Source organism: Penicillium chrysogenum, assembly GCF_028827035.1.
Source record: "Penicillium chrysogenum strain IBT 35668 chromosome Unknown utg000004l_segment0_segment0, whole genome shotgun sequence".
In the NCBI taxonomy this organism is placed as follows: domain Eukaryota; kingdom Fungi; phylum Ascomycota; class Eurotiomycetes; order Eurotiales; family Aspergillaceae; genus Penicillium; species Penicillium chrysogenum.
This window is the reverse complement of record NW_026622752.1, coordinates 6,066,135-6,083,663: the sequence shown is the minus strand read 5'-3', so window position 1 is coordinate 6,083,663 and position 17,529 is coordinate 6,066,135. Positions and strand designations below refer to the sequence as shown.

At 49.1% G+C, this 17,529-nt stretch overlaps 8 protein-coding genes across 8 annotated transcripts; 1 reads left to right on the top strand and 7 right to left on the bottom strand.

Moving 5' to 3' along the window:
* Positions 1 to 132: 132 nt before the first annotated feature.
* Positions 133 to 1,407, bottom strand: N7489_008258 (uncharacterized protein; the record flags this gene model as incomplete). Its single annotated transcript, XM_056714008.1, has 1 exon — positions 133 to 1,407. The coding sequence occupies one exon, from the start codon at positions 1,405 to 1,407 to the stop codon at positions 133 to 135; it is 1,275 nt and encodes a 424-aa protein (XP_056567723.1).
* A 1,406-nt stretch (positions 1,408 to 2,813) lies between these two features.
* N7489_008257 (uncharacterized protein) lies at positions 2,814 to 3,742 on the top strand (the record flags this gene model as incomplete). Its single annotated transcript, XM_056714007.1, has 3 exons — positions 2,814 to 3,193; positions 3,268 to 3,499; positions 3,563 to 3,742. 3 exons carry the CDS (start codon positions 2,814 to 2,816, stop codon positions 3,740 to 3,742), a joined length of 792 nt encoding a protein of 263 aa, XP_056567722.1.
* Positions 3,743 to 4,440: 698 nt separating this feature from the next.
* On the bottom strand, positions 4,441 to 4,691 carry N7489_008256 (uncharacterized protein; the record flags this gene model as incomplete). Its single annotated transcript, XM_056714006.1, has 2 exons — positions 4,441 to 4,601; positions 4,670 to 4,691. The coding sequence occupies 2 exons, from the start codon at positions 4,689 to 4,691 to the stop codon at positions 4,441 to 4,443; spliced, it is 183 nt and encodes a 60-aa protein (XP_056567721.1).
* An 843-nt stretch (positions 4,692 to 5,534) lies between these two features.
* Positions 5,535 to 7,811, bottom strand: N7489_008255 (uncharacterized protein; the record flags this gene model as incomplete). The annotated part of the gene is made up of 1 exon (XM_056714005.1): positions 5,535 to 7,811. The coding sequence occupies one exon, from the start codon at positions 7,809 to 7,811 to the stop codon at positions 5,535 to 5,537; it is 2,277 nt and encodes a 758-aa protein (XP_056567720.1).
* Positions 7,812 to 8,491: 680 nt separating this feature from the next.
* N7489_008254 (uncharacterized protein) lies at positions 8,492 to 10,644 on the bottom strand (the record flags this gene model as incomplete). Its single annotated transcript, XM_056714004.1, has 9 exons — positions 8,492 to 8,636; positions 8,702 to 8,954; positions 9,034 to 9,170; positions 9,231 to 9,499; positions 9,553 to 9,739; positions 9,830 to 9,905; positions 9,958 to 10,053; positions 10,116 to 10,355; positions 10,407 to 10,644. 9 exons carry the CDS (start codon positions 10,642 to 10,644, stop codon positions 8,492 to 8,494), a joined length of 1,641 nt encoding a protein of 546 aa, XP_056567719.1.
* A 745-nt stretch (positions 10,645 to 11,389) lies between these two features.
* On the bottom strand, positions 11,390 to 13,954 carry N7489_008253 (GH92 family glycosyl hydrolase; the record flags this gene model as incomplete). The annotated part of the gene is made up of 2 exons (XM_056714003.1): positions 11,390 to 13,276; positions 13,328 to 13,954. 2 exons carry the CDS (start codon positions 13,952 to 13,954, stop codon positions 11,390 to 11,392), a joined length of 2,514 nt encoding a protein of 837 aa, XP_056567718.1.
* A 373-nt stretch (positions 13,955 to 14,327) lies between these two features.
* Positions 14,328 to 16,406, bottom strand: N7489_008252 (uncharacterized protein; the record flags this gene model as incomplete). Its single annotated transcript, XM_056714002.1, has 1 exon — positions 14,328 to 16,406. The coding sequence occupies one exon, from the start codon at positions 16,404 to 16,406 to the stop codon at positions 14,328 to 14,330; it is 2,079 nt and encodes a 692-aa protein (XP_056567717.1).
* A 305-nt stretch (positions 16,407 to 16,711) lies between these two features.
* N7489_008251 (uncharacterized protein) lies at positions 16,712 to 17,131 on the bottom strand (the record flags this gene model as incomplete). The annotated part of the gene is made up of 1 exon (XM_056714001.1): positions 16,712 to 17,131. One exon carries the CDS (start codon positions 17,129 to 17,131, stop codon positions 16,712 to 16,714), a length of 420 nt encoding a protein of 139 aa, XP_056567716.1.
* Between the last annotated feature and the right edge of the window lie 398 nt (positions 17,132 to 17,529).

Sequence of the window (17,529 nt, the reverse complement as noted above, 5' to 3'; positions counted from 1 at the left end):
CGATTTTATATACAGTAAATTAATTTTCAACTGCAATACTCGACGTGAAAGAAGAAATCAGATGTCACAATAACAATTATTGAAATCCACGCCCCCCACTGAACGCCACATCGTCTTGTGTCTTGCATGTAGCTATGAGATATGTCTCTTCTTGTCTTCGATCTTCTCTTTTTCGCTCTCCTTTTCAGCTCGCAAGGTAATTGCCAATAAAAGTGGCCCTAACCGACGCATATGAGCCCTGTCTGTAGTATCCCACGGACCATATTGGTCCATAGTCATGAAGGAAAGATCTTTGCCATCATCGTCTTTTCCATCTTTCGACAGTTTCCCGTGAACCAGGTACTCAAGATACGTTCGGTCGTACCTAGCAACTGTCACATACACCAAATGTCGGTCTTGTGAAATATGAAAACGCCTATCTGTAGAGTTAGCTGCGTAGCCAGGAATATAGAAACAGGGGATGTAGGCATACGTGGTGTTTCTTTTCTGTGCTGATTCGGTATCACTTTTGATCCAAGCCACCATTTGGGCACTCTCCTGCATCTGAATAGCCAGAAGATTCAAGGATCTCAAGACAGGTTTGACCTCGATAAGGACCCTAGGCTTTCCACCAGGACTGTCGAGATACCCGTCCGTTCTTGCTTCAAATTTGGCATTCTTGAAAGTGGCGATGAAAGGTTTCCTGTGTAATGTCCATTTGGATGACAGACAGAAGTGGATGGTGAGAGCATTTAGAAATACTATTAGTGCAGTATTCACAATTTGTTCATCCTTTGTTGGAGGGTACAGGATGTTTGCGAGCTCCCGTGTGATTGGAGTAACCAAGTGGATGGGGCTTGGGCTTGAGCTTGAAATTGAGCTTGGGCTTGACTCGTGATCCAAAGCAAATCTGCTGTCGTCGAGGAGGGACTTGGTACCAGGCAAAGGTGCGGGTCCTTTCTTAGTGGGAGTCTCGGGAGGTCCCAAGCTAAGACCAGCCATGCCCTTGCCGACCTGGTTCACTGCTGCTCGTGTTCGAGATGAGATTGGCGTGTTAAAGGCTTGAGGGTCGGCTTTTTCTTCGGTCCTTGCAACTTCACGCTGATAATATCGTGCTATTGCGAATGTCCCCTCGGGCGACTCTTCGGACCCAATACTCTCACAGTATGTCCTCCACGATTTATACTGATCAAGCATCTTGGTAGCCTGTGTCACCAAGCCGCTCAAACCCTCTATGTTTGGCACTTCCGGTAACTCATGTTGCCTCCAGAGCACCCTTAGGAGTAGGAATTGGTCAAATTCAAAATTTGAAGCAGAGGCAAGAACAGCACTGTGGATGGTTGCGCCCAAAACACCACGATCTTTCGCCTCATCCATCCAATTCTGGGAGGTTTTGGGTGCTCCGGGCTTGCTATATTGATTCGACATAGTGGCAAATGGGGTTGGATCAATGATCGAAAGAACTTCGTTCTCGTTCTGAAGTGGAAGGGCTGTTACTCTACAAAGTGCAGATAATGAGGGCCTATTTATGCCCGTAGCCAAGTAGTGTCGTCCATTTGTTTCACCTTTTCCAACATTGGATATGTCCACGCACGTTGTTTCCATCAAGGTGGGCGCTTAACGGTTAATCGATTGGGTAAGAATGAATTTTCAGTGGTCGGGATATAATTAACGGAAGTGTCATGGAAGGCGGTTAATGGCTGGTAAAGAGTGATAGTTTCTTTGGGATGCACACTTGTGAGAAAAGGATTGATCTCGGGCTACTAGTTCGAAAAGTATCATTGGCTTTACTACGGGTCCACATGTACAAGGCGATTAGGGACCCGACCAACCAACCTCTACCGCTTAGTCCTCTGCATCCCAACTCGACCTTTAGCTCCCAAGGTTGACCTAGATAGTATACGAGAATAGCTAGCCCGTGATATGGCCTTTTTCTGTCTATCTAAGTGGATTTCTTGGTAGTCCTTTTTGGTAGCGCTTTTTGGTCTTTTCAGTAGCCCAAGGTGTCTTTTAAACAGATCTTTTATAGGATGATTTCTGTGGCCAATAAGTTCTGTAGCTAGAAGAATTACAAGAATTAGAAGAATTAGCTGTTGCGACCTACATATGACGTATCGTTTCATATGCAAGTCACAAGCCAATCCGGACTAGTAGTTTGATATTGTGACAGACTAACTTTATCAATACGAATCAAGGCAATTAGACTCACGCCGGGATTTATTGCTATTTCCCACTAGGCAAAAACACAGGCTGTAGTGTTTTTACATGTTCGTGCACCAGAAGTTTGAGACAAGCGGCTATTCAGGAATGATTGGTTCTCAGTGTATCTTCTATGTGATCTGTGATATGGTGTGGCTTTTTGCGCCTTCCAGCTAGGCCAAATTTTTTTTTATTTAAGTATTTATTTATTTATTTTTACTTTACAATTTTTATTCTCTGTAGACGCTAAATCCAACAAATGGACAAATGTACGGAGTGGTATACAGTGTTGTTGTATACAGTACCTGTAGATGTGGAGTGATATGTGATATCCACGATCGGCACTACCAGTTGCCCTTTATGGTTAGTCAAATCCGTAACCGCTAGGTCTGGCGCGTCGCCCGGCAACCCACTCCACATCACATCTCTTTAACGCTCTCCATTTTCACTTCTGGTTAATCCGATAAAAAGTACTATCCACCATTCCTTTTCTATTGTTGCCTTCAAAGCCCGCTGCTAAGACCATCCCTCCCCACAACATAAAAACCCTCTTGTCCCCGTTACGATTAGGAAAAAATCCCAAATTTCAAGAACTCCCGTTCAAGCCATCACTCCCAACACTACCAAACATAAACATGCCCTCAAAACCAACCCCTGCGGAATCAAATGACCATTTGAAGCAGCGCAAGATTCTGATCGACCTTGAGGAGGTTATCGACCAACTGGAAGTGCATACACTTGATGCGTCCCAAATTGACGAATTGAACATCAAGCACCATCCTATGACTCTCGACAAAGACTCGGACCTTCAGCCTCGCTTCTTCGCGCCAAGGCACAACCTTCCTCGACCGACCGATGAACTGATCCAAGATGCGGTCGGGTACCTAACCCACCCTCTCGCTTTTCAAGACTCAATGACTCGAGCATACCACTTCGAAAGGACGTGGGCTGATTATGCCTTCCACGAAACAAGCCGTCCATATAATAAAGAGCACGACCCATGGCGCTCAATGGCGTAAGTATTATATATTGCGATAGACTAAAAGGATATTGTCATGTCGGTTCACAGTCTCTAATGTTACTCGGCAGTGTTTGCGAACATAACCCTTTCAAGGGTTTGTACAAGTATGACAAACCCGATTTTGGGGTCTTCCATATCTGGGACGTCGCCAGCCCAGCCTTCCCACATATGAAAGCAGTAGCATGGAACGGTCTAGAGACTGAAAGTAGCAAAGTGTGCCGTGGAGAGTTATTGATCATCCTCCGTCTAATGCTGGGCCAGCTGAGAAAGGTGCGGTTGCTTCATCATGATGTCGCACCGGTAAGTCTTGGTTATTCCCATTCGCTATTCGACTTTATGGTTGCTGAACTGGGTATCCCGCAGATCATGATCGTCTCGCTTATAGGGAAGCGTGGACGCTTGTTGGAGTCCTACTTTGAGGGTGAGAGCCTTATTTTGCGCTGTTCTGATCTTTACGACTTCTCGGACGAGCAAACCACATCGATGGCTTACAAGGCTTTTGCGGAGTGGTATCTCGGTGCGCCAGCGGGGAAGACAGCTTAGATTATGGACCTTTTTTTTTCAGTCGGGAAGGTGTTGAAGGTGTTGAAGGTTCTGAATTGGTAATGGGTCATGGCCGGTTGGGTTTTGATTCTTTCGGCGTTCGTTTCTCGCGGTATTGATGTGTATGATGCATTTATGTGTTTGATGCCTTTAACGGAACAAGTCGAAATAGGCAAGTGTAACCGACTATTTTTTACATTTGGAGCAATCTTCTACCATATACACGTCGCTAGCAACAAGGACTAGGATTCCACCAATGCGCTGTACGCGATAGACCCGTCCACGCTCCCCTGGCCTTAGTCGTCGAGCTTAGCCGCGGCATGAAGACAAGGGGCCTCCCCATCAACACTCTGAACGATATGGGCAGGGCTGACCTCTGAAGGGAACCCCGCAGTCCAAAACAACTTGCTGTACTTCCAACAAAGTTAATTCAAATAGAAAAACAGTTCAACCTTGGTTGGAGTGGCCCAGTCGAGTGAAGGCTTATCACCGTGATAGCAATACGGAAAGCTGAGGGCCCAGAGTAAACAAGGCATACTGAGAGCATATCGTACATTGCAAGAATAATCGAGCACTGATAATAATAGTTATTGGTTCAATCTCCATGGCAAAAGTCAGCGGATCCAAAGAACGTTTGGTAAGCTCCCATCGCCCTTCTCCCATTCCTTCCGTTACAGCCAGACGCCAGTGTAGGTGCCTTACTCAGGGTTTTCCGCGTCTCGAGCAAAGGCCTCCAGGATCTTCTTTCCCTCCTCGGCGTCATCACGTTCCCAAGGCTTAAGCCCGAAGCATTGCATGAAGTGTGTCCAGCCCCCGTAGGATTTAACAATGGCCCGCTCGGCGGGTGTGAGAGGTGGCTCTATTGGGGTTAAAGGTCAGCTATGAAGAGCAATATGTGTTGGATGGCATGAAAGGCGATGGATGTACGAAGTCCATCAGTGGCTGGCATTTTGGTGGTGGATAAAAGTCTTGGCTTTGCTTGTAGAGTCTAAGCAGCGGGTGCCTAGTCCATTTGCGGATGTTAGTTGGTAAAAAGGTATTTCCCGGTATGTATTGTTAGAACCCACGATAAAATGGCTCCAGCTTTGGAGTGTGTTGGAAATAAAATGGTGAAGAAGCGAGAAAGACAAAGTGTGTGCAAGGTCAACGACCCCAACGAACTTTGGGAAGGTGCCTACGACGCTGTATAGGCGCCAGGGGTCAAACCCCCGTTTCCGGCAATTTCAGGTACCTGGATGCCTGAATCTGGCCCGGGGGCCTGAATTAAAGCTGGCAGGATAACTACCTAGGTAGTTAGGTAGTTAGTTATTTATGGAGCGTTGTAAGATGCGGTCAAGAACCAGGCCAAAACGAGACATTCAGTCATCAATAGCGCCTAGATCAGGTAGCTTCGTAGGTAGGCGCTGCCACCACGCATATCCCGATATACCTGTAACAAGCTGTGGGCATGGCTGATACAGTTCTATATCATGGGTGTCATAGTGGTTAAAAATCCGGGTTAGGTCATGTCATATTAAGATACCATCGACTCCCTTGGGTGATACAGTAGATCCGTTCCAAGTCCCGTAGTTATTCACTACGAAGTTCGATGAATATATGCTAGTCGCAGTGCCATTGAACCACTATGCAAGAGATTCGTTCAAGCCACTGCACTCTTGAAGATTTGAGCGCCCATTGGACTTTTGTCTATGGAGGAAATCAATTCAGATGATGAAGACGTTCTAAATAGTTTTCAAGAAACTGCGCTTGGGGATTCTATACATGGAAAGTTTTCAGACACATTTCATAGGGACTAGAAATGGATGACGGTGTTATTCTCCCGACGGACAAATTGCAGGAAGTCATCCAAATCATTGTTCTTCGGCGTACCGACAACGAAAACCGCAGGCTTCCCGTACGGTGCCGGGACGCGTACAGTCTGGCCACCGTGGTACTTCTTGCCAGACCAAACGTGGGTGAAAGTCTGGTTTTTGCCGGGGAAGTAGACGTTCACGCTAGTGCGGCCGGGGTCCAGCACCGGGGCGACGTACAAATCCGAGCCGAGATAGAAGCTCTGGTAGCTGATAGCCTTGGCGACCTTGTCATCTGGGTGGTAGACGACAGGCATGCGGAGCAAAGGCCAGCCCAGGTTCTTACTTTCGGTTTCCAAGATGCGGCGGCGATACTTGGCAAGACTGGCAAACATGCGCGCGTTGTAGCCGAAGTAAGAGTAGGTGGTGGCGTTGTTGTAGAACTGCGCGTTCACCTGGGGGACGTTACCCTCGTGGGTACGGAAGACTACACTGGAGACGGCAGCGAGTTCACCCCAGCGGCCGAGCAATTCGGAAGAGCGGTTCACGATGCCATTGCTATCCCAGGTAGTGGTGTATCCACCAATCTCCATGTGCCCGTGGGCATAGCCTGACAGGCCCATGTGGCCCATGACGGTCACGGAAGCCTTGATACCATCGTTCACGCCCCAGTTCGTGTTCTGGTCGCCTGCCCAGTATAGGTTCATGTGCCGGTTTGCGGCCATGGAGGATGAACGGTGGAACAGGATGGCGTCGGAGAATGAAGACACGTTCTTTCCGATCCACTGGTGGAGGGCAGCCCACTCACGAGGGTAGGCGCTGTGGTAGAAGAATGGATCGATACTCTTGTTGGCGAACTGGGTATCGGGATACACAGGGGTGTATTCGCCAAAGTCGGTCATAAATCCAGAGATATTGGCACTCCAGACTTGGTCCAGCATGACCTCCCTGAACCAGGATCGACCAGCAGGGTTGGTGAGATCCAGAATACCAGCTTCAAGGCCGGGCCCACTAGAGATAACGGAGGTGCTATTGGTAGTGGAGTTCTGGATCACGTAACGGGCCCGGCTGGCCTCGTCATAAAGGTTTGTGTGATAACCAGTAGGCTTCGTGCTGACATTTGTCAAGAATGGGTTGATATACGCCAGAGTACGGACATTGTGCTGATCCCGCAGAGACTGGACGAACTCCTTCCAGGTCGGGTAAAGTGCGCTGTCAGATTCCCAGTTCCACCAAAGGCGAGATACATTCAGCGACATGTAGGATACGCTCTGCGAGTGTGTACCTGACCAATCTTGAAGCCAGACTGCAGCAATAGGACACTTGAGGCTAAGCCCATGGTCCACAATCCGGTTCACCTTGCTTTGCCCGCCTTGAATAGCAAGCACGGCACCGGTGTCAACCCACTCGGGCAATGCGACCATCTTGCCGGTGTAATCAGTGAGCATGGTAATGCCATCAAGCATGCTCTCAGCTTGCATGAAGTAACCATCCACCGTCAAGGCGTCATATCGCACAGTGACGGCATTAGGATCGGTGAAATTGAATGTAGTATAGGCAGAGCTCTCTTGCGTCAGATGGAAAACGCGAGATTTCGAGGTAATGTACTGCGGGATCGCAGTGTACGTTGTGAACTTGTCACCGCCAGCAAAGAAGCTGTCCTCGTTTTGCAGACGAGTCGTGGGCTGGTCACCGCGACCGACACCTTGCTCGCGCGAGAATATGGGGACAGTCTGGTTTTTGAAAGAGGCGAATGATCCCTGGGCACCAAGTCCGTAGAAATCTTCCGATGGCGAAGAGCGATACGTCAGGAACAACTTTGTTGCCGCATCCGAAGAGGTTTCAGGGTAGACATTAACATTGAAGGCGACACGATCGGGGAACTCCGAAGGAACCCAGAAAGCAACGGAGAAATGAGGCGTGGCATCACCACATCCGGTGAGCTGACCCTGAATGACCGCAGCATGGTCGTTCTCACTGCCGTGCCACGGCTGAAGATCAACATTGCTGGTTTTCTGCCCGGTACACTTGTGCTGGTCTACTTCGTTGACCTTGAAGTTACCATTAGCGGCGATCACCTCGTCATCTCCTGCGCTGGCACTTAGGAACGGCTGGCCTGGCACAGTCTCCCAAATGGATCTCCCACGCTGGGTAATAGAGAGACGGTTGGCATTCTCATTGACCGTGAGTTGGAAGCCATTTCCTAGGTTCCATGGGGCATGGACCGCGACACACGGAGCTGCGAGAGAGGCCCAAAGCCAAAAGCTAGGGGTGCGCATTTCGGGATGAGATTTCGATGAGAGCAAGGAGGGTCCATGGGGCGACCGTCTAGCTTATAAAGCTGTGCAGTCTCTGCAGTCTCTGCAGCCTCGGTATTATGGTCAGCGAAGCCTTTGAATGACATCGGTGGCCATGCCTGTCCCACTTGGTGCAGTTGTAGTAGTTGTTATCAATTGGCAGTCTGTAGCTCTGAGCCAATTAGCATGATATCATCCACATTTATAATGACGATCGACTAATTTCATAACCTTTGTTGGCTACTATGCGAAAAGGTGACGGAGAAATAGGCTCCACAGCCGATAATCCGTCGGGTCATCGGGTAGCACCCCCACACCAACGGGCAGCTCTCTTATAAGGGATGCCCTGCTACATCCATGGTGAGATCAGATGGACGATCGGATTAGCTTCGGCTGTATTACATGTCGGCCAGACGAGTCTGCCGTTCTGCATACTGCGATGTGGAAATAGAAGCACCTCAAATGACCGGCAGAGGCTTTAGCCCCGGGATACCCTGGGGGAAGTGGGGCCGACTCCACACGTGGTGAGATCACGTCTTAAACGCTAAAATGGTATATCGAAGGGATATAGATGTATGGAGATTAGGAGATTAGGGGATTAGAAGATTAGTTGGCTGATATATGCTAACTATTGCACTTCTTGGATTACATCGTCACATCCATCACGCAGTCTTCTTAGGCACCCTGACAAGCCGATGCGCCAGAGCACCATTATCCAGTTTGAGAACCGTTTGCTCCCACTTGAATCCTTGAATTCTGGGTAGAAGCTTGATCCACACATAATAGTACACTCCACACAACCCCACGCTATATCAATAGTTCGTTACGTCAGTGATATATACCAACGAGGATTAACCGGGACAGCAACTTACATTCCGACAGCAACCGCACAATATGTTGCATACCAGAAGCTCACATCGCCTCCATTGGCCCCAGTACTGGGAGGGTACCACGGCATTACCACCATGTATAGGTTGGAGAGAATCGCAAACGCCACAGTAATGTGCCAGGCCTTGTAGTCCGGCGCTGGGAGATTAAGGCGTGCACGGCGAATTCGAGTGACCACCAGGCCTATAGTGAGTACCAAACCAAAGATACTTGTTGCGTACACTCCGAGGTCCACGACTATGTCCCAAAATTAGCGATTGCCTTTGTAGTTCCCGCGTAGTTGTCAAAACCAGGCCAGAAAAGATACAGGACATACCGAAATTGAATGCATCGCCAGCAGGTGGTGTCAGGATCGTCAGCACGGTGAAGCTCCATTTCACGAAGTATGGACCGAGCGGCGTCCCAAACGGTCTGGTCGAGGTCCAAAATGAAGTGAAGGGCAAAACACCTTGTCTATATTCAAGCAATGGGTTAGCAAGACTTCCAGAATATACACCCCAGTTTACCACTAACCTGCCACACTCCCTCAGCATACGAGACTGTCCAATAAGCACAGCGAGAAGATTTCCGAAAGCACTCATGCAAATCAGGAAATTAAGTGCTGAAGCCGCACTACCGGTTCCAAATACCTTCTCGAAGAAGACACCAGCGGCCACGACCTTCGACTCTAGGATTTCCTCCTTGCTCGCAGCACTAAAATACGCAATATTTGCCAGCACATATAGAACTGCCGTCAAGCCCAACGATAGCGGAGCACTCCACTTCAAGGTTTTGACAGGGTTCTAGCTCTCGTCAGCAAACAACACAACTAGTCCTAATCATGTGGAGTACATACCCGAACTTCATTCACAACATTGAATGCATTTTCGTAGCCCGCAAAAGAGAACCAGACCTTGGTCAATGCATTGGTCGCTCCGTAAGCTGTCGCCGCACCGGTACCTTCAAACGCGTTCCTGAAATTTGCTTTGGGGTCTTTCACTGATGTGTGACCTCCGAGAACCACCAAGCCAGTTATCGCGATGCTAAGTTTATGTTAGCTTTACCGGTTGAACATCTGTACATCGCGAGTATATTCCAGATCCATCGCGAGTATATTCCAGATCAACACTTACAATATCAATGTCAGTAGCTTGACAAGGCCAATTGCATTTGCGAGTCTCAACGACCATCTAGTATGAAATGCCAGAACTGTGGCAAGCCCATTAGCACATATCACGATAATGGAAGAATTAGCACGAACCCAGTACCGCGACAGTATAGCACGCCACAGCAACACCTTTCAACTTCCATGGAGTAAAGTCCGAATCTGCAAGTTTGAACAGGTACTGGGCCAATACTAGGTGCAGTCAGCATATCGCCAATCCCACGGGACACCAACTGTCAACGATGTATCCATACCAACGGCATTGCTGCTGCTAAACGAGAAAAGCACCGTCTGCATCGCAAACACAGTAGGAAAAAAGTATTTGGGTCGGGGATACGACTGTTCTAAGTAGACAACCTCCGAGCCAGACCGACTGGGGAACGCCGATGCGAATTCCATGTAAACGGACAGACAGCTAGATGCCATCAAATACCCGATCACCCAGTATATCAACGTAAGACCAACGGAGCCGGCGCCTTTGACGACGGCCGATGCTATTGGGGGTAAGTATATCTTCAAACAATCCACTGTTGAATTTCACGCACGCGTTGAAAAGACCCCCGTTCCGATCATCTTGCTCAAATTCAAGAAGATCACAGTAACCCAACCGACCGAATACCCCAGCGGAGAATTGACCTCAACGGGCGCTCCGGATGCCTCCTGGTATGTGGCCTTGGAGGTGTTTCCGCCGACTTCGGTGGTATATTGCAGGCTATCATTGTCGCTGCTCTCATATTGCGGCACGGATTCGGTATATTCCCTTACGGGAGACGGGATACCCATGTTGGGAGGCTGAGGAGAAAGGTGAGGTGAATGAGATGCTTCCTGAAACACACGGCGAGACGTGGTATATACATATACTGTTGTTCAGCTTGGGCCCCCTACAATAACTGGGGCGCAGCGTGCCGCAAGCCTCGTTGGAGATTGCTATAATGATGTGATAAGACGGAATGCCCGACGGGGGTTCTGGCCCTTGTGGCGTTTATGTTAAATTCTAGCTTCGGTAAGTATTTCCCTGATGCGCACTCTAGTCCGTATTAGGGGTTGTGCATGCTAACCTCCACCGGAAATGAGGATATACTATCGCTGAGTTGCAATTGAAAAGCCTTGGAATAGTACGCGACCAGTTATAAACTTGATGGAGTTGAACTCTATGAATGGCCAAGAAATTGTGTGTTTATTGCGAAGCTGCGATATACTATGGCGCAATACTTTGCAACAGGCCACGACGATGAGGTGATGCAAAATCAATGAGGGGTTGTGGAACTTACTGCCAGCTCCAATCACACGTTTGAATAAAATTGAAAGCGACATTGGTATGCTAAAGGATCAAGCTGCCAATGAATCGGTGTCGATTGATGGATCGGACCGGGGAACAACTCGGTAGATGTAGGTAGGAGATCGATCTTAGGAGAAAAGTACGAGACCGACAGATTCCTGTGAGGCACCGGAACATAAAATGGCGGCGTCCCCCTGGACTCTTTGGCGATTGATCATATTTCTGAGGTCTTTTTGGACATTCGTAACATCAAGCTTCCCATAAGGGGCGACTTCCCCAGGAAGTGGGTGTAGAACTCATTTCAAACTCGATTCTTGCCGCATGCACGAGTTGACTGTGCTTCAGAATTGGAGCATTGATACGCTTTCCGTCAACCTTCAAACTGCCAACATACGGCTTTGTGGATGCCCCCGGAGCGCTAATCTTAAGCGTCCTCTCTATGCCACTGGCATGGTGTCCACCGGTGCTCGCTCCAATGGGAAGGCGAATAGACACCTCCTCAAAGAACGGTGTCCCAACAATATACTCATCGCTGGCGGGATTGACGGGATAGAATCCCAACGCAGAGAAGACATACCAAGCACTCATCTGCCCCAAGTCTTCATTTCCGCCTAGTCCCCCGCTAGTCGCATTGTAGTTCGCCCAAGCAATGTCCCTAATTGTCTCGGCTGCTTGGTTAGGATAACCGAGAGTAGAATACAAATAGGGTACATGGTGACTTGGTTCATTGGTATGGTCATTGTGACCACCCTGGAAATGCGCATCCAACTTATCGCGGAAGGCTTCACGGCCACCAAAAAGCTCAGCTAGTCCTTTCACGTCATGCATCACGTCGAACGTGTACACCCAATCATCACCTTCTGTCCATCCAAAGGTATTATTAGCCCAGGTCCCATTCGCGTTCCGGGCTCGCATGAATTGGGTCTCGTTGTTCCAAAGATATGCGTAGTTTCCGCTTCGCTTCTTGAGGGCTTGCACTGTGGCATTGTCCTCTCCCGCATGGGCAGCAACAACCGAACAGGCATAATCATTGAATGCATAGTCCAATGTGCGGCTACCAGCCTCAGACCAGCCGTCATTAGACACCCAGCCCTGCTTCATGTATGATGTAAGTCCAGCGCGGACCTCGTATGAAGTGCCAGGCTGACGGTCATAGTACAGAGTATCGGTATCATGATCAGGCGGAGTATACGCATTCTTCTTGACAGCATTCCAAGCCTTTCCAATATCGAAGTCTTTATATCCTCGCTCTAGAGCGTTGGCAAGCACCACGTCCGCATTCGTTGCGATCATAATATTTGTCTCGACCAGGTTGGCCCACATCGGCAACCAACCTGACCAGTCAAAGATGCGCAGCAAGGAGCGCATCATGCTGTTCACGCGCTCCGGTGCAAATAGCGTCAGAAGGGAGTGCTCGGCTCTGTATGTATCCCAGATTGACCAGGACTGGTAGTATGAGTCGTTCTCAGTGTGCACACTATCGGTATAACCTGAGTAGAAGACACGCGGAGCACCTTCCTGATTTGATGTCGGCTCGGAAAAGTCGCTTGGGTATTGGAGTGCATGGAACAGGCCAGTATACCAAATAGTGCGGGGGTCGTTATCCGCATCGGTCTTGTTGACGCCCTTGATGGATACCCTGCCCAACTTCTCAAGCCAAGCAGACTTCACTTTTTCAACAGTATCCTCGAATGTGTTCTCATCTGGAGCCTGGATGTCGAGGTTCTTCCTTGCCTGTGAGACACTGACGTACGAAACACCGGTGCGCACTTCGACACGCGATGTCGAGTTGGCAAATTTCACATATGCACCAGTGAAATTCCCGTGTCGCCGAACCTCGTCTTTTATAGTTGAGCCTCCATTCGCCACACCAAGTTCAGTAAACGGCTCTGAAAAGCGAGATACGAAGTATCCTTTGGCTGACGATGCTTTGTCCGGTCCGAGGAGATAATCCTGACGCTCAGTATTATAGCCGTAGACCTCCCGCCTGCTCTGATCAATATGGACTTCGCCTGTCCAGTTGCGACGCGAGGCTTGAATAAATACCCAGGGCTGGCCTTTGCTATCCGCATTAGTAGGGGTGTGTTCGAAGTCGAATCGAAGATGGCCAACGTGAGTATCTGCGGACATAGCAACCTGAAACTAATCAGAAACGATGCATGGCGACCATGAAAAGAGTAGGAATACCTTGATCGACTGCTGATAGTGATCACCATATCTACCACGCAGGACAGACTCAACCTGCCTCTTTCGCGTCCGCCCATTGGCACCCTCCTTCACCTCAACTGGCACGGAACCCGCACCACCGGGAACAGGCCCGTCACCTACAGCCTCGGCCGTCGCATTCCAATCACGGCCCAGGAGCTGAGTAGCATCGAGAAGTACCTCATAGACATACGGTGTACTCGTCTCATCCCTCTTCTGGAACTGCAGTCCCCGATTTTGAAACAGCGGTTGCACTTCGCCAATTCCAGGTGTCAGTACAACCTGACCTGTCTCGCCCATCCAAATAGCTGGTTGATGCGTGGCTTGGAATCCATGGATAAGACGATCACTGTCTCCGTAGGGCACTTGTGAAATGAAATTCTCACGCGTCTGCGGCGTCCAGCGGGTCATACCGAAGGGAGGGCTGACGGAAGGGATCATGCCACCGTTGCCATTTGGAGTGGTCCCGTATGTGCCGATAAGAGGGTTGACATATTTGAGGACGTCGGCATTGTCGTGATAGGTTGTGGCTGTCTTCGTCTCTTTGGTTGGGTGGGAGTATGTACCGCCTGAAAGTCCTGCTAGGAGAACTGTAAGAGCGCCGAGCATAATGATCGAGGAATGTTGTAGGTGACAAGTTCTCCTCACATACCACGAGGTTTACTCTTGAGATCTGAGGCCTGAGGGTAAAATATATCGACGATCCCAACCTCCTAAATGCGGGGTTTGGTAGCACTGGCAGGTAGTAGCCACCTGCCTTTTCCATTGAATACGTTATTGTAGAAACAACCATTTGCAGACATCTACATAAATCCTTTGGTTATACATGGGAAGCCTTCTGAGGAACAAGTGTTTTTGAAGGTGCTACTCATTCGAGGAACTTGACTGCTACAAAATTCGGGGAGTGGGCACGAAATTAAATCAAAACTTCCTTCCACGAGACCTCAAAGAGACAATACTTGCTATAGAAATCCCAACCTGATCAACCCATATGCACTGTGTTGAACAATCTATTGCCAGTATCGGTAGTCCCTCTTCCGGTGAATTGGTTGTCCGAAAGGCGAAGAGCGACAAAGGACAGTCCCTCAAATCGACTGAGTGCCAGAGCAATTCTGCTTGTGGAAACAGTTTGCGAGTGAATAACACCAGCAACCACTACAATGTAAATGGCTGCATTGAGACTCCTGATCTGTTCAACGAACTCCAATACCGATCTTCCAGTGTTCACAACCGAGTCGACCAGTATGATTGTGGCCATGCCCTTCAGATGCTCATGTTGGAGGTCACATGGAACCTTTGCATGATGGAACATGGCGAGGGGGAAGGCCTCGTTGACCCCGAAGGCCATTGGCTCGCCGCCGCGCATCAGTGGCACAATTAGTGTTGCTTCCTCATGCAGCAGGCGATACCCGTCTGCCTGATGACCTTGTACATGCGGAATAGGGTAAGCTTCAAGGCCCATGATTTGGGTACATAATTCCGTTGCTAGGTAAAATCCAACTCGCCCATGGACCTTTCGCAACGCTGATCCGGAAATGGATGCATCGCGCATTGGAGTCATGAGCAATTTGGCCGCTGGTCGGTCAGTGGCGTGGAGGACATGGAGGTGTCTGCATCTAACGAAGACAGAAGCAAGGAAATTTTGATCTGTCAACCGTACCAAGGGCAGGCGAGTGGTGTCGATGCGTGGTGACACATAAGCAGGCAGGACTGCTTGGCGCGGGTGGAATCCGTTCTTTCCAATTGCCTCTGCTAGCTTCTTCTCCATACTTTTGCTCCGTGTCCTTTCCTCGCCGGTGACGACGATAGCCTGGTCGGCCGATTTGAGCATCTCCAAGTCCAAAGGACTATCCCCAAATGCAAAGACGTAAAGGTTTCGTACTGTACGCAGATAATTTACCAATTCGGCTTTGACAGACGGCGTGACAACGAGACCGTCGTGCAGCCGCCCACCACCAATTACTTTGACCGTTGCCAAAAGACCCTCCCTTTCAAGGACCTTCTCCCAAACGGATCGAATTCCACAAGTCACCACGACTGCGCGCACGTGTCTCGTTCCGCGAACCAAGTGCAATAGATTCAGAATATCACGGTGCATACATATCTTTAATGCGACAGCCTCACAGTAAGCCTCGAATTCCGCGTTCCCGGCAGCCTCTTCATATAGCAGTGTTGCTTGGCGGAAGGCAACGTAGGAATATCCTAAGGGACTGCTAAACAAAGCTTTCAGGGGACCGTGGTCCTCGGCTGCGCCTGACAGTGCGCGGATATGCTCCCAGAAGAGCACTCCGCTATCTTCCTGCGCCAGGGTTTTGTCCCCATCCAGCACGATGACTGTCTCCACTTCACCAGAGCCGGCGGTAAGTATCTCAAGCATCTTTCTTTCAGCAACATTCTTGTTATAGCGCTCTGACTGTGTCCTGAAATCTCGAATAAGGGATCCGAGGTTGCTGACAGATGCTAACGGTGGCGATAGGAGTGTGAAAAGGATGTCATGGTGTCTGCAGAGATGACGAAGTTCGTTTTTCTCAAATGTTTGCCACTTAGCCACATGGCGGATTGACACTTTCGGACGGATCCGTTTGGTGTCCTTCAAGCGATACTCGACAATGAGCTCAGCGGGAACATCCAGGTAGAGGATATGCGTGTATGTATCCAGATCTCCTGGTGTGCAAACTGACCGTCCATGGGCATCATCTTCAGCCCAGAACATGAAATGTCCTGCCACGATAGCGGTTTTCCCCGTGTTGTAACATTCATGTTTGATCTTGGCTATGGCGCGCTCGCGGTAATCGTTTTTGGCCTCTTCCGTTAAAAAGGAAGTCTGGAATGCTTCGAGACCCCCAGGTGTCACCGCTGCGATAACGGCACTGCCATCATAGAATGCAAACTCGTCATTGCTGAGTTCGGCTTTGAGTTCGTCCAACCGAGCAGTCTTCCCAGACCCAGGGAGACCATACAGACCAATAATAACTGGCTTAGCACAATTGGTAGGCTCTACTCTAATGGACGGTGAGTCTGCGTGATGTGAACGGTTGTCAAAGTCCTCATAGGGTTCCATTGTGGATCTGGTGCGAAGTGAACGAGAACCTCGGAGAAGGGACAGACTAGAGTTTCGTATTAAGTAAGAAACAGCATGCCACTTAAAGAGGAAGGCCAACATAGACTGACTAGCTGATTCAAGATGTTTAGTAAACTTTGATCATACCTTCAGGGTTGAAACTGTGATGTAAAAGCGATCTTCTTCAAAAAGAAACAAAGAGAGTAAGTCAGCAATCAGAGCATCCATGGATGTCACATAATCTGAGAAGCAAACATCCATTGATGCAATCAGAGCAAGCACCATTCCGGATCATAACTTATGACTCATGGAAATAGAGGCCAAATGCGCCGAAGTTGATTGCTAACTCGCCGGAAGTCCTTTTCATCAATCTCATGGCGGGAAGCAACTTCAGTGAGTTTGTGATCTTTGCTCGGGTTCACCACCTCGTGTACCAGCTTCCAGTCTCGGGCATTGCAGAACAGGGCAGCTGCTTTGAAGAATGACCACCGTGACGTGTACTTTGCCAACATGTACATGTATATCGGGCTGGAGTTCAGGCCGGACAAGCAAGAAGGATTCCGAGTAGGAAACCCATCGTATTGGGCCCGGGTGATTGAGAAAAGAACATCTGAGGTCTCACTAAGCTTTTGCCAACTTGTCTCTGCGAGTCGTCGCTCTCGTAATTCCTCCCGAAGTCGGGCTCGATGCCACGAGGCCAGCGGCTGCCGTTGAAGATTCAACATCGTGAGCCACCATCTTAATGGTGTAAGTCCCGGAGAACTCATTCTGCTCTTATTTGAGGCAAGGTTGTGTTGCCCGGTGGGACTAGTGGTTGATACTAGATGGTTAGTGAACTAATAAAGAGAAGCTAAAAACCAGACATGTTGTTTACTATCATTCAACTGATCAGACACAAATATATATAACCGAGGACCGGTGGCAGGTGCAACCCTCTCGCATAACATTATCAGTTTACTCATCTCTCGCGAAGATCATGTATCATGTTAAATTTCGCATTTGGGTTGCATGTAAAGAATAGCATTCTCGATATAACTATTTTAATAGACAGTTGAAAGAACATAAAATCCTTCAGCCTAAAGGGCCAAGCCACTAAAAATAGCCAAGGACGATCAGCCACACA